General features: G+C 45.2%; 1 protein-coding gene across 9 annotated transcripts in view; it reads right to left on the bottom strand.

Annotated features, from left to right (window-relative positions):
• celf2 (cugbp, Elav-like family member 2) overlaps positions 1–15,653 on the bottom strand; it is a 231,081-nt gene that overhangs the window by 16,762 nt on the left and 198,666 nt on the right. For 5 of the 9 annotated variants that reach the window (XM_062996804.1, XM_062996783.1, XM_062996789.1 and 2 more), the window contains 3 exons: positions 12,892–12,955; positions 2,809–2,943; positions 1,175–1,300 (listed from right to left, as the gene is read on the bottom strand). In XM_062996804.1, the coding sequence (XP_062852874.1) occupies positions 1,175–1,300; positions 2,809–2,943; positions 12,892–12,955 (325 nt within the window). The remainder of the gene's footprint in view (positions 1–1,174; positions 1,301–2,808; positions 2,944–12,891; positions 12,956–15,653) is intronic. The other 4 variants (XM_062996817.1, XM_062996824.1, XM_062996796.1 and 1 more) reach the window with 3 other exon arrangements.

The raw sequence follows: 15,653 nt of genomic DNA, 5'->3' as shown, positions 1-15,653 counted from the left end.
GCTGGTATGGGTCTTGCATTCTTGTTTTCATTCAATATGAATCTTGGTCTTCTTGTTCTTAGTTGGTACTGGTCTTGGTTTGCTTGTGGTTGCTTTGGGTCTTGGTCTTCTCTTGTTCCTGTTTGCTTTGGGTCTTGGTCTTCTCTGGTTTTTGTTTGCTTTGGGTCTTGGTCTTCTCTGGTTTTTGTTTGGTATGGGTCTTGGTCTTCTCTGGTTTTTGTTTGCTTTGGGTCTTGGTCTTCTCTGGTTTTTGTTTGCTTTGGATCTTGGTCTTCTCTGGTTTTTGTTTGGTATGGGTCTTGGTCTTCTCTAGATCCTGTTTGGGCTGGGTCTTAGTCTTTTATTGTTCCCAGTTGGTATGAGTCTTGATCTTCTTATGTTCCTATTTGGTATTGGTCTTGGTTTTATCTGGTCATGGGTCTTGTGTTCCTGTTTTTTAGTTAATATAAATCTTGGTCTTCTTTTTCCCAGTTGGTACTGGACTTGGTTTGCTGTTGGTTGGTATGGGTCTTCTCTTATTCCTGTTTGCTTTGGGTCTTGGTCTTCTCTTGGTTATATTTGGTTTGGGTCTCAATCTTGTCTTGTTCCCAGCTGGTGTGGGTCTTGGTCTTCTCTTGTTCCTATTAGGTATTGGTCTTGGTCTTATCTGGTTCCCAACTGGTATGGGTCTTGTTTTCTTGCTCTCGGTTGGTACTGGTCTTGGTTTGTTGTTGGTTGGTATTGGTCTTGGTCTTTTCTTGTTCCTGTTTGGTTTGGGTCTTGGTCTATTTCCCAGTCGATATGGGTGTCTTTTAGAAATACTTTATTTGATAGTATAATGTACATACGTCTCACTTCAGTATTAATTATTTTAGATTAATTAGCCGATTAATATATTTTGCATTTGGTCATTTCTTATCTTACACATATCCAATTCCCTCAATCAATGACTTGACTGCATGTACTACACCAGCTGGTCAGGTGGGGGGGCTGCAGGCTAGCACACGTCTTTTTTGACTCGTGTGAAGGCCTCGACAGCTTCTGAAGGAAACGTGCTATCAGACTCATTTGCAAGTGGATGCATACCAGTAGGTGTATTGTGTATGTCTGTGTGTGTGTACAGGTAGGCATCTCTCTGGGCATGCGGATGTGGGCGTGGAATGAGATGGGCGAGGCGGATGAGATTTATACTCACTGTTGACGCTACCTGCTAGTGCATTAATGTTGTTGAGGCCCACGGTGGCCCCAGCGAGGCCCTGCAGGGTCCCTAAAGATCCGAGAGAGCCCATCGCTCCGATACTCGAAGTAGCCGTGGAACCTGCTGTGGAACCAGAGTGAGAGAGTCACACCGTAGTCACACCATCTGCTGAAACCAGTAAAAAAACATCTAGAATTTTACACTATATGGCCAAAAATATCTGGACACCAGACTATTCCATTCCAGAAATACACCTCTTTACATATGGTTATGACGTTCATCACTGGAGAGGTGAGTGAGAATGTTTGTGAGCCTTGAACTGATAAGGCCTGGCTCTTAGTCATCATTCCAATTCATCCCAAAGAGGTTTAGTAGGGTCGAGGTCTCACACTCATGCTGGAAAAGAGTTCAGGGTGTGGCTGAACACCTAAACTCAATCCTTGGGAGGGGTGTCCACATACTTTCGGCCATTTGGGGTATGATGAACGATGATGAGAAGCACACACTTTTATGAAGATTTGAAAACACAAAGCAGGTTACAACAAGAGTGGGAAGAGTCGGGAGTTTCGTAAAAAAGCGAAGCAGTGCACGCTGGGAAATTGAGTCCGACACTCCACTGAGAACTTTGCCATCGACGTGGCATCAAAACAGCGAGGTGGAAGGACAGGCGGAGGGAAACACGTCACCGTGATGCGTGGCTAGAAATAGACGTGACTCAGTGATGACAGGCGATGTGATGCTAATGTGATGCTAATGTGATGCTACGTTGATGACAATGACGACTGTGGTGGTTCGTCTCGTCTTTCTGGTTTTCTCAATGTCATCTGGACTGGGAGGGGAACGTTTAGGTATGATGGTACCTCTGAACCTTGTTAGCTACCCCAACGTACACAAGCTGGTCGGCGATGGTTTTGGGTTCAAAACACAACATGTGCTGGTTACCGCCAATTAAAAGTATTCTTATTACTGTACATTGGGGGCAAGTCGTAGCCTAGTGGTTAAGGTACTGGACTATTAATCAGAAGGTTACTGGTTTAAGCCCCAGCTCTGCCAGGTTGATTCTGTCAGGCCCTTGAGCAAGGCCATTAACCCTCAATTGCTCAGACTGAATTGCTGTACATTGGGGGCAAGTTGTAGCCTAGTGGTTAAGGTACTGGACTATTAATCAGAAGGTTGCTGGTTTAAGCACCACCACTGCCAGCTTGATGCTGTTGGGCCCCTGAGCAAGGCCCTTGACCCTCAATTGCTCCGACTGTAGACTGTCACTGTACTGTAAGTTGCGAAAATGTAAATTTGCCCTGGATAAACCAGCGCTTACTTATGTACCAACTTACCCAGCATAAAATCAGTACTTACATTTACGACGCTTTCATCTAAAGAGACTTACAGTACTGTGACAGTATACAATCTAAGCAATTGAGGGTTAAGGGCCTTGCTCAAGGGCCCAACAGTGGCAACCTGGCAGATTCGGGGCTTGAACCAGCAACCTTTGGATTACTAGTCCTAGGCTACAGCTTATGAATCCTTGACAGTATTTGACACTGAGGAGACCAGGACGGCGCGGGCACCACCACGGTGACGACGATGACAGCTAGACGACGATGAAGGCTAGACGGCCGGCCGCTGGTTACCTGGGCTGGCCAGGGCCCCCAGGGAGCCTGTGCTGGAGGTCAGGGCGCTAGCGGTGGAGGGGCTGGCCGAGCTCTGAGCCGCGGCGGCGGCTGCTGCCAGAGTGGCCAGATTCTGTAACTGCAGAGCGTTCATACCTGAAGAGAGAGAGACAGTCAGCCAGCGTGCCAGCGTCGGTGGGCGCAGAAACATGTACGGCGGCATCGGGACACACGCTAATCTCAAACGAGGGCTCAGAACGGCATCGCCAGGAGCCACTATTGGGGAAAGGTTGTTTGTCTCATAGACATAGACTACACTTCAAAGCATTCCCTGCACCCTATTTAGCATTACTGGCTACGCCCGGGGTACGATAGCTTAGCTTTTTTAGCAGCGTTTTCCCTTTGTTTACATGACAGCTAGATTGGTTAGCAAAGTGCTTGTCTCCAGATCCACAAACCCCAGCATGCACGCTGGCATGTAGGGTGAACAACAACACTGTTCCCACTGAAACTGAATAATGGTTAATCTTTACCCCACCACCATTCTGCTACTGGCCCAGAATGTCTAATTATAAAACCCAGTGTGGCCCTTAGGCCAAAAAGTTTGCCCACCCCGATATAGAGAGTAATGCTCATTGTATGTATGTGTGTGTAGGAGCGTGTGTGTGTGTGTGTGTGTGTGTGTGTATACAGTATAGTGAGTCCACCAGCTCCTAATGCTCAGTATGTGAAGGTGTGTGTGTGTGTGTGTGTAGGTGTGTGGGTGAGTGTATTGGAGTGTATATAGGAGTGTGTATGTGTGTGTAGGAGCGTGTGTGTGTGTGTGTGTGTGTGTATACAATATAGTGAGTCCACCAGCTCCTAATGCTAAGTATGTGTAGGTGTGTGTGTGTGTGTGTAGGAGTGTGTGTGAGTGTATTGGAGTGTATATAGGAGTGTGTATGTGTCCAGTATGTGAGTCCACCAGCTTTTAACGCTCAGTGTGTGTGTGTGTGTGTGTGTACAGTATAGCGAGTCCACCAGCTCTTAAAGCTCAGTGTGTGTGTGTGTATGTGTGTGTAGGAGCGTGTGTGTGTATGTGTGTGTGTGTGTGTACAGTATAGCGAGTCCACCAGCTCTTAAAGCTCAGTGTGTGTGTGTATGTGTGTGTGTGTGTGTGTGTGTACAGTATAGCGAGTCCACCAGCTCCTAATGCTCAGTATGTGTAGGTGTGTGTGTGTATGTGTGTAGGTGTGTGTGCGCAGGTGTTTATGTCTGTGTAGGAGTGTGTGTGTAGGTGTGTGTGCGCGCAGGAGTGTTTATGTCTGTGTAGGAGTGTGTGTGAGTGTATTGGAGTGTGTATAGGAGTGTGTATGTGTGTGTAGGAGCGTGTGTGTGTGTGTGTGTGTGTGTGTACAGTATAGCGAGTCCACCAGCTCCTAATGCTCAGTATGTGTAGGTGTGTGTGTGTAGGTGTGTGTGTGTAGGAGTGTTTATGTCTGTGTAGGAGTGTGTGTGAGTGTATTGGAGTGTGTATGTGTCCAGTATGTGAGTCCACCAGCTTTTAACGCTCAGTGTGTGTGTGTGTGTGGCCAGTATGAGTCCACCAGCTCTTAAAGCTCAGTGTGTGTGTGTATGTGTGTGTAGGAGCGTGTGTGTGTGTGTGTGTGTGTATACAGTATAGTGAGTCCACCAGCTCCTAATGCTCAGTATGTGAAGGTGTGTGTGTGTGTGTGTGTGTGTAGGTGTGTGTGTGTGTAGGTGTGTGTGTGAGTGTATTGGAGTGTGTATAGGAGTGTGTATGTGTGTGTAGGAGCGTGTGTGTGTGTGTGTGTGTGTGTATACAATATAGTGAGTCCACCAGCTCCTAATGCTCAGTATGTGTAGGTGTGTGTGTGTGTGTAGGAGTGTGTGTGAGTGTATTGGAGTGTATATAGGAGTGTGTATGTGTCCAGTATGTGAGTCCACCAGCTTTTAACGCTCAGTGTGTGTGTGTGTGTGTGTGTGTGTGTGTGTGTATTGGAGTGTGTATAGGAGTGTGTATGTGTCCAGTATGTGAGTCCACCAGCTTTTAACGCTCAGTGTGTGTGTGTGTGTGTGTGTACAGTATAGCGAGTCCACCAGCTCTTAAAGCTCAGTGTGTGTGTGTGTATGTGTGTGTAGGAGCGTGTGTGTGTATGTGTGTGTGTGTGTGTACAGTATAGCGAGTCCACCAGCTCTTAAAGCTCAGTGTGTGTGTGTATGTGTGTGTGTGTGTGTGTGTGTACAGTATAGCGAGTCCACCAGCTCCTAATGCTCAGTATGTGTAGGTGTGTGTGTGTATGTGTGTAGGTGTGTGTGCGCAGGTGTTTATGTCTGTGTAGGAGTGTGTGTGTAGGTGTGTGTGCGCGCAGGAGTGTTTATGTCTGTGTAGGAGTGTGTGTGAGTGTATTGGAGTGTGTATAGGAGTGTGTATGTGTGTGTAGGAGCGTGTGTGTGTGTGTGTGTGTGTGTGTACAGTATAGCGAGTCCACCAGCTCCTAATGCTCAGTATGTGTAGGTGTGTGTGTGTAGGTGTGTGTGTGTAGGAGTGTTTATGTCTGTGTAGGAGTGTGTGTGAGTGTATTGGAGTGTGTATGTGTCCAGTATGTGAGTCCACCAGCTTTTAACGCTCAGTGTGTGTGTGTGTGTGGCCAGTATTAGTCCACCAGCTCTTAAAGCTCAGTGTGTGTGTGTATGTGTGTGTAGGAGCGTGTGTGTGTGTGTGTGTGTGTATACAGTATAGTGAGTCCACCAGCTCCTAATGCTCAGTATGTGAAGGTGTGTGTGTGTGTGTGTGTGTGTAGGTGTGTGTGTGTGTAGGTGTGTGTGTGAGTGTATTGGAGTGTGTATAGGAGTGTGTATGTGTGTGTAGGAGCGTGTGTGTGTGTGTGTGTGTGTGTATACAATATAGTGAGTCCACCAGCTCCTAATGCTCAGTATGTGTAGGTGTGTGTGTGTGTGTAGGAGTGTGTGTGAGTGTATTGGAGTGTGTATAGGAGTGTGTATGTGTCCAGTATGTGAGTCCACCAGCTTTTAACGCTCAGTGTGTGTGTGTGTGTGTGTGTGTATTGGAGTGTGTATAGGAGTGTGTATGTGTCCAGTATGTGAGTCCACCAGCTTTTAACGCTCAGTGTGTGTGTGTGTGTGTGTGTACAGTATAGCGAGTCCACCAGCTCTTAAAGCTCAGTGTGTGTGTGTGTATGTGTGTGTAGGAGCGTGTGTGTGTATGTGTGTGTGTGTGTGTACAGTATAGCGAGTCCACCAGCTCTTAAAGCTCAGTGTGTGTGTGTATGTGTGTGTGTGTGTGTGTGTGTACAGTATAGCGAGTCCACCAGCTCCTAATGCTCAGTATGTGTAGGTGTGTGTGTGTATGTGTGTAGGTGTGTGTGCGCAGGTGTTTATGTCTGTGTAGGAGTGTGTGTGTAGGTGTGTGTGTGTAGGAGTGTTTATGTCTGTGTAGGAGTGTGTGTGAGTGTATTGGAGTGTGTATAGGAGTGTGTATGTGTCCAGTATGTGAGTCCACCAGCTTTTAACGCTCAGTGTGTGTGTGTGTGTGGCCAGTATGAGTCCACCAGCTCTTAAAGCTCAGTGTGTGTGTGTATGTGTGTGTAGGAGCGTGTGTGTGTGTGTGTGTGTGTACAGTATAGCGAGTCCACCAGCTCAGTGTGTGTAGGTGTGTGTGTAGGTGTGTGTGTGTAGGTGTGTGTGTGCAGGAGTGTTTATGTCTGTGTAGGAGTGTGTGTAGGTGTGTGTGCGCAGGAGTGTTTATGTCTGTGTAGGAGTATGTGTGAGTGTATTGGAGTGTGTATAGGAGTGTGTATGTGTCCAGTATGTGAGTCCACCAGCTTTTAACGCTCAGTGTGTGTGTGTGTGTGTATTGGAGTGTGTATAGGAGTGTGTATGTGTCCAGTATGTGAGTCCACCAGCTTTTAACGCTCAGTGTGTGTGTGTGTGTGTGTGGCCAGTATGAGTCCACCAGCTCTTAAAGCTCAGTGTGTGTGTGTGTGTATGTGTGTGTAGGAGCATGTGTGTGTGTGTGTGTGTGTGTGTGTGTGTGTGTGTGGCCAGTATGAGTCCACCAGCTCTTAAAGCTCAGTGTGTGTGTGTGTATGTGTGTGTAGGAGCGTGTGTGTGTGTGTGTGTGTGTGTGTGTACAGTATAGCGAGTCCACCAGCTCCTAATGCTCAGTATGTGTAGGTGTGTGTGTGTGTGTGTGTGTGCAGGAGTGTTTATGTGTGTATAGGAGTGTGTGTGAGTGTATTGGAGTGTGTATGTGTCCAGTATGTGAGTCCACCAGCTTTCAACGCTCAGTGTGTGTAGGAGTGTGTGTGTAGGAGTGTGTGTGTGTATATGAGTGTGTAGAAGTGTGTGTGTGTCAAGAATAGAGAGTCCACCAGGTCTTTACGCTCAGTGTATGTAGGTGTGTGTACATGTGTATAGGAGTGTGTGTGTGTCCAGTATAGAGAGTCCACCAGCTCTTAACGCTCAGTGTGTGTAGGAGTGAGTGTGTGTGTGTCTAGTATAGAGAGTCCACCAGCTCCTAACACTAAGGGTGTGTGTAACTGTGTGTACAGTATATGTGTATAGGAGTGTGTGTGTCCAGTATAGAGAGTCCACCAGCTATTAATGATCAGTGTGTGTACAGGAGTGTGTGTGTGTGTGTCCAGTATAGCAAGTCCACACACTATTAATGCCCTGTGTGTGTAGGTGTGTTTATGTGTGTGTGTGTGTTTGTGTGTGTGTGTTAATGCTCAGTGTGTGTGTGTAGGTGTGTGTGCAGAAGTGTTTATGTGTGTATAGGAGTGTGTGTGTGTTAACGCTCAGTGTGTGTGTAGGAGTGTTTATGTGTGTGTGTGTTTGTGTGTGTGTGTGTTAATGCTCAGTGTGTGTGTAGGAGTGTTTATGTGTGTGTGTGTGTGTTTGTGTGTGTGTGTGTTAATGCACAGTGTGTGTGTAGGAGTGTTTATGTGTGTGTGTGTTTGTGTGTGTGTGTGTGTGTTAACGCTCAGTGTGTGTGTAGGAGTGTTTATGTGTGTGTGTGTTTGTGTGTGTGTGTCTGTGTGTTAATGCTCAGTGTGTGTGTAGGAGTGTTTATGTGTGTGTGTGTTTGTGTGTGTGTGTGTTAATGCTCAGTGTGTGTGTAGGAGTGTTTATGTGTGTGTGTGTTTGTGTGTGTGTGTTAATGCTCAGTGTGTGTGTAGGAGTGTTTATGTGTGTGTGTGTTTGTGTGTGTGTGTGTGTGTGTTAATGCTCAGTGTGTGTGTAGGAGTGTTTATGTGTGTGTGTGTTTGTGTGTGTGTGTGTGTGTGTGTGTGTGTTAATGCTCAGTGTGTGTGTAGGAGTGTTTATGTGTGTGTGTGTGTTTGTGTGTGTGTGTTAATGCTCAGTGTGTGTGTAGGAGTGTTTATGTGTGTGTGTGTTTGTGTGTGTGTGTGTGTGTGTTAATGCTCAGTGTGTGTGTAGGTGTGTGTGCAGGAGTGTTTATGTGTGTATAGGAGTGCGTGTGTGTTAACGCTCAGTGTGTAGGTGTGTGTAGGAGTGTGTGTATAGGAGTGCGTGTGTGTGTGTTAACACTCAGTGTGTAGGTGTGTGTGTGTGTGTGTTAATGCTCAGTGTGTGTGTAGGTGTGTGTGCAGAAGTGTTTATGTGTGTATAGGAGTGTGTGTGTGTTAACGCTCAGTGTGTGTGTAGGAGTGTTTATGTGTGTGTGTGTTTGTGTGTGTGTGTTAACGCTCAGTGTGTGTGTAGGAGTGTTTATGTGTGTGTGTTTGTGTGTGTGTGTCTGTGTGTTAATGCTCAGTGTGTGTGTAGGAGTGTTTATGTGTGTGTGTGTTTGTGTGTGTGTGTGTGTTAATGCTCAGTGTGTGTGTAGGAGTGTTTATGTGTGTGTGTTTGTGTGTGTGTGTGTGTGTTAATGCTCAGTGTGTGTGTAGGTGTGTGTGCAGAAGTGTTTATGTGTGTATAGGAGTGCGTGTGTGTTAACGCTCAGTGTGTGTGTAGGAGTGTTTATGTGTGTGTGTTTGTGTGTGTGTGTTAATGCTCAGTGTGTGTGTAGGTGTGTGTGCAGAAGTGTTTATGTGTGTATAGGAGTGCGTGTGTGTTAACGCTCAGTGTGTGTGTAGGAGTGTTTATGTGTGTGTGTGTTTGTGTGTGTGTGTGTTAATGCTCAGTGTGTGTGTAGGAGTGTTTATGTGTGTGTGTGTTTGTGTGTGCGTGTGTGTTAACGCTCAGTGTGTGTGTAGGTGTGTGTGCAGGTGTGTTTAAGTGTGTATAGAAGTGTGTGTGTCCGGTATGGAGTCCACCAGCTCCTATCACTCAGTGTGTAGGTGTGTGTAGGAGTGTGTGTATAGGAGTGCGTGTGTGTGTGTTAACACTCAGTGTGTAGGTGTGTGTGTGTGTGTGTTAATGCCACTTCGCGAGGATCTTAGCTCCGCCCACACCAGCTGTCAGCTGCACACACAGCGCCCGCCAATCACGGCTGGTTGCCAGGCGACAGATGGAGGGTCCAACTGAGATTCACAATTCAGCCGAGAGAACGTGCTAAGATCTGGGTGAGCTCACGATGTCCCGCTGGTCCCGCTCACACACACACACACACACACACACACACTTGTGCAGTTGGAACAGAAGGGACTGTAATGAACCGTTGTCGGGAGTGACCGGGTTCAAGTCCTGTTATTATATGTACAGAATAAAACCACTGAGCCGCTGTAGAGGCGACGCCGCTATAGGTTTGTAGGATTTATATAAGAGATCAGTCGTAGTTTCCTTCTCGTGAAGTCTCTGTGCATGAGTGTTAAGTCTGACGTGCTCAGGGTGAGTTTATACTTGTCAGATTTGGATGGATTAAACTGAACCCTGGTGCGATCGCTCTGCCAGTGCGGTTCGTTACGGTAAGTGTGAACTGTTACACACGATACGGCCAAAAGTGTACACCCATCAGCCATAACATTAAAACCACCTCCTTGTTTCTACACTCACTGTCCATTTTATCAGCCCCACTTACCATATAGAAGCACTTTGTAGTTCTACAATTACTGACTGTAGTCCATCTGTTCATGGTCAGGACCCCCACAGGACCACCACAGGGCAGGTATTATTTAGGTGGTGGATGATTCTCAGCACTGCAGTGACACTGACATGGTGGTGGTGTGTTAGTGTGTGTTGTGCTGGTATGAGTTGATGGAGGTTTTAAACACCTCACTGTCACTGCTGGACTGAGAATAGTCCACCAACCAAAAATATCCAGCCAACAACGCCCCGTGGGCAGCGTCCTGTAGCCACTGATGAAGGTCTAGAAGATGACCGACTCGAACAGCAGCAATAGATGAGCGACCGTCTCTGACTTCACATCTACAAGGTGGACCGACTAGGTAGGAGTGTCTAATAGAGTGGACAGTGAGTGGACACGGTTTTTAAAAACTCCACTCATACCAGCACAACACACACTAACACACCACCACCATGTCAGTGTCACTGCAGTGCTGAGAATGATCCACCACCTAAATAATACCTGCTCTGTGGTGGTCCTGTGGGGGTCCTGACCATTGAAGAACAGGGTGAAAGGGGGCTAACAAAGCATGCAGAGAAACAGATGGACTACAGTCAGTAATTGTAGAACTACAAAGTGCTTCTATATGGTAAGTGGAGCTGATAAAATGGACAGTGAGTGTAGAAACAAGGAGGTGGTTTTAATGTTATGGCTGATCGGTGTATATTTATTTTTTAGCTTAAACAGAAAGCTGATTCTATCCTTAACTAAGACATTTGGGATGAATTGGAATGCTGACTGAAGGCCAAGCCTTAACGTCATCGAACATCTAGCTGTGTTGCGTGCATTGCACTGGACTGGCTGTGCTACTGGTTTCCTACAGAGTGAGGCTTCACTGCTGTACTGCACTGTTTTTACAGCTTGAGTTAAATCTGGCTGAATTTTTACACTATACGGTCAAAAGTAATGCTATTAAAACAGAGTGACCTCTATGTCTGCTAAGGAGGCTTCTCACAAGACTGAAATACAGTGCGTCTGTGGGAATTTGTGCCTATTTGGTCAAAAGATGACAGTATTGGTGAGGCTGGGCTCTGATGTCGGTCAAAAAAGCTTAAATTCATCTTCAGTTGGGCTTTTATAATAATAAGCAAAATAAGCTTTTCTTTATGTCTACATAGAGCTTGCTTTGTGCACCGGGGAGTCATCAGGGGTAAAGGGCCTTCCCTAAACTGTTGCTGTAAAGCTGGAAGCATAGCATTTCTTTTATATAACTGATTTATTACACCTGTTAGTAATTGTCCAGGCTGAAACACATGAATTCAGTAATTAAAAGGGGCGTCCCAATACTTTTCTTGTCTTGAAACCTTCTAGGTATGTCACATCTAACCTAACCTAAATGTGATTGGTTGATTACTTTTCCATACAGGGTGACAACATGCCAAAATACATCTGAAGGTGGCACTTTCCTGGCCACTGGGAGATCCACAGACCGTCCTTAGATCTCATGGTTTGGTGCTTGTCCTCATAATGCAGTGCAAATTGGGGGGCGTGTCTTTCCACACTGTGTCCAATCAACAGTTGACTCCAACTGAGTTCTAGCAACATCTCAAGGACCTGCACAGCCCAAAAAGTTCCAGTCACCATGGACTAACTGGAACTCAACACCCCAAACCAACTCCCTCACACAATTCAGGAGGATACTGGACCGACTCTTCTACCTCAAAGCCTTCAGAAGGACAGAATCCAGCACGTGGACGAACTGACCCAGATCAAGCACGATACACAGCCTTAAAAAAGAACTGCACACTGGTGGACACCAGGGAACGCTGGAGGAATGTCCCGGAAACAGATCTGGGGCACCTTGCAGGAATTTGGGGCACCTTTTGAAATCTGAACCCAGCAGAAATTCGTTTGTATTAATAAATACACCGATCAGCCATAACATTAAAACCACCTCCTTGTTTCTACACTCACTGTCCATTTTATCAGCTCCACTTACCATATAGAAGCACTTTGTAGTTCTACAATTACTGACTGTAGTCCATCTGTTTCTCTGCATGCTTTGTTACCCCCCTTTCATGCTGTTCTTCAATGGTCAGGACCCCCACAGGACCACCACAGAGCAGGTATTATTTAGGTGGTGGATCATTCTCAGCACTGCAGTGACACTGACATGGTGGTGGTGTGTTAGTGTGTGTTGTGCTAGTATGAGTTGATGGAGGTTTTAAACACCTCACTGTCACAGCTGGACTGAGAATAGTCCACCGACCAAAAATATCCAGCCAACAGCGCCCCGTGGGCAGCGTCCTGTGACCACTGATGAAGGTCTAGAAGATGACCGACTCAAACAGCAGCAATAGATGAGCGATCGTCTCTGACTTCACATCTACAAGGTGGACCAACTAGGTAGGAGTGTCTAACAGAGTGGACAGTGAGTGGACACGGTGTTTAAAAACTCCAGCAGCGCTGCTGTGTCTGATCCACTCATACCAGCACAACACACACTAACACACCACCACCATGTCAGTGTCACTGCAGTGCTGAGAATGATCCACCACCTAAATAATACCTGCTCTGTGGGGGTCCTGTGGGGGTCCTGACCATTAAAGTACCGGCTGAAAGGAGGCTAACAAAGCATGCAGAGAAACAGATGGACTACAGTCAGTAATTGTAGAACTACAAAGTGCTCCTATATGGTAAGTGGAGCTGATAAAATGGACAGTGAGTGTAGAAACAAGGAGGTGGTTTTAATGTTATGGCTGATCAGTGTACTGTAATGCAACCTGTCAGGGAATGACGCTAGCCAGGGCAGTTATTTCTTCCTGCAATGGCATTTAGCGAGCTCTAGTCTAGTCTTGCGCTTAAAACGATGCCCTATTTGGCTATGGGGGTATCTTTTTATTAAAATGCTGCCCAGTGAGAGGGGTACAGCACTACCAAGGATGCGTACGCAAGGGCAGTTGCCTCTAAGACGGACATAGCATAGATTTGAGAAGAAGGTCATGCCAGGATAGGAATGGTTTAGTAATGAGAGTTTAATAGAAGGGTTGAGGTATTTCACGAGGTAAAATACCAGAATATTTGGGTCAAATCTGAAACAACAATTTACTCACCCGCCATCTGCTGGATCCCGCTGAACGCTCCCAGACTACTGGAAGAAGTAGCTTGCTGTAGCAACTAGAAAATGACACACAGAGAGAAACCAGTCAAAGAATTAAGGGAACATCAGGTACCGTCAAGTCATTAAAGCAAGATTTCATTTGCAAGCGCAATATTATTCGCTAATTAAATCTTGACTTAGTCAATAACGTCTGAGGCAAATATCTAAGCTGCAATTCCAAAACAAAACCTGTAAGTAGGACAGTTATCATCTGCAAGTTTCTCTGGTCTTAAGTAACTAAGCAGTAAGTCTAAGTCAAGTCTTAAGTCTCTGCAAGTCCTAATCATGTCTCAGAGGGGGGCTAAGCTAAAGGTCCGAGGCTCAACTAAAGTCTTACGTCTTTGACTCACAAGTCACACTTTTTAGTGTTTCATATTCTAAGTCTCAGTCATGGCTCAATTCTTTCAGATTCATTTGAGTAAAGTCTCGGGTCTGTAAACTGCAGATCAGAATCAAGCCTCAAGCCTCAATTCTGAGTCATGTCTCAAGCTCTAAGCTGTTGATTTAAGGCAAGTCACGAAGCTTTAAGATGCAAGACAAAGACATGTTAGTAATTTTTGGAGTTACAAGTCAGGTTCAAGCATTAGGACTCTGATCTAGGCTGTAAGTCACAAAGTCCTTGAGTCGAAAATCACTTGACTGTTAGTTGTAAGTTTGAGCCTCAAGACTCAGGTTTAAGTCAGGTCTCAAGCTCTAAGCTGTTGATTTGAGGCAAGTCTCGAATCTTTAAGATGCAAGTTAGTAATTTTTGGAGTTGTAAATCAAGTCAAGTCTCAAGTTTCTGAGCTACAAGTCAGAATCAAGCCTTAGGACTCTGATCTAGGCTGTATGTCTTAAGTCACATATGTCTCAAGTCATCTCTTGAGTCACTTGACTGTTATTTGTAAGTTTGAGTCTTGTCTCAAGTTTTTCAGCTGCATTTGCGTCAAAGGTCTGTAAGCTGCAAGTCAGAATCAAGCCTCAAGACTCAATTCTGAGTCAGGTTTCAAGCTCTAAGCTCTTGATTTGAGGAAAATCACGAATATTTAAGATGCAAGACAAAGACAAGTTACAATTTTTGGAGTTGTAAATCAAGTCAAGCCTCAAGTTTTTCAGCAACATGTCAGAACCAAGCCTTAGGAATTTGATCTAAGCTTGTATGTTTTAAGTCACAAATCTCTTGAGTCACTTGACTGTTAGTTGTAGGTTTGAGTCTTGTCTCAAGTTTTTCAGCTTCATTTGAGTAAAGTCAAAGGTCAAGACTCAAGCCTCAAAGCCTCAAGACTCAGGTCCGAGTCAGGTCTCAAGCTCTAAGCTGCTGATTTGAGGCAAGTCTAGAATCTTTAAGATGCAAGACAAAGACAAGTTACAATTTTTGGAGTTGTAAATCAAATCAAGTCTCAAGTTTCTGACCTTCAACTCAAGTCAAGTTTCAAGTTTTTGAGCTACAAGTCAGAATCAAGACTTAGGACTCTGATCTAGGCTGTAAGTCACAAATCCCATAGTCAATCACTTGACTTTTAGTACCAAGTTCAAGTCTTGTCTCAAGTTTTTCAGCTTCATTTGAGTAAAGCCTCTGGTCTGTAAGCTGCAGGTCAGAATCAAGCCTCAAGACTCCGAGTCAGGTCTCAAGCTCTGAGCTGTTGATTTTTCTGAGCTACAAGTCAGAATCAAGCCTTAGGAATTTGATCTAAGCTTGTATGTTTTAAGTCACAAATCTCTTGAGTCTTAAGTATGTCTTAAGACACAAATCTCTTGAATCACTTGACTGTTAGTTGTAAGTTTGAGTCTTGTCTCAAGTTTTTCAGCTTCATTTGAGTAAAGTCTCAGGTCTGTAAGCTGCAAATCAGAATCAAGACTCTAGTCCGAGTCAGGTCTCAAGCTCTAAGCTGTTGATTTGAGGCAAGTCACGGATCTTTAAGATGCAAGACAAAGACAAGTTAGTAATTTTTGGAGTTGTTAATCAAGTCAGAATCAAGCCTTAATACTTTAAGCTGTATGTCTTAAGTCACAGATTACTTGAGTCAAAAATCACTTGACTGTTATTAGTAAGTTTGAGTCAAGGTTTAAGGTTTCTAGTTCCATATCTGAGCTACAAGACTGTCAAGTCTCTAAGCTGAAAGGCATTGTTAAGTCTTAAACCTCCGGATAAAAGCCACTTATCAAGCCTTTGCCAGTAGGTCTTAGTAAAAAAAGACTGTAAGCTGCAAGTCTGAATCAAATCTCAAGCTCCAGGCTTAAGTCTGAGACCGGTCACAGATCAGTCCTCAAGTCTCTGAGCTGAAAATCTCAGCTGAGTCTCAAGTCTCCTGAATGTAAAGTCAGAATTACATTTAAGGTTTCGAAGCTGCAGGTCTGAGCCACTTATCAAGCCTGTGATCTGCAAGTCTAAGTCACATCTCAATGACTAGAAGCAAGTCATAGGAAGCTAGTGCATCGCTTAACTTTGCCTTAACAAGAATAATACACAAAGGCGCTAAAGGTTATAAATGAAAATGAATAAGGCCTGCAGAACAAGAAGAAGAAAGAAGAAGGATTAAAAGATGCGCTGGTGTCTAAACGTGTCTTTTTGCCTTCGGGTTTTGTTTTCCAGTTCTCGTTTTTTAGACGTCCACGTCTGTTTTAACCTCCTGAACTAAGGTGAGGTGTGCCGTCCATGTCTAACTACATATTTGGATTGTGTAGGTAATGTTTAGCTACGGCTTTAATAGCCTCCTGCTGTTACGGTGGTCTTTT

Source organism: Trichomycterus rosablanca, chromosome 1, assembly GCF_030014385.1.
Source record: "Trichomycterus rosablanca isolate fTriRos1 chromosome 1, fTriRos1.hap1, whole genome shotgun sequence".
NCBI classification, from domain to species: domain Eukaryota; kingdom Metazoa; phylum Chordata; class Actinopteri; order Siluriformes; family Trichomycteridae; genus Trichomycterus; species Trichomycterus rosablanca.
This window is presented reverse-complemented; position numbering and strand designations above follow the sequence as displayed.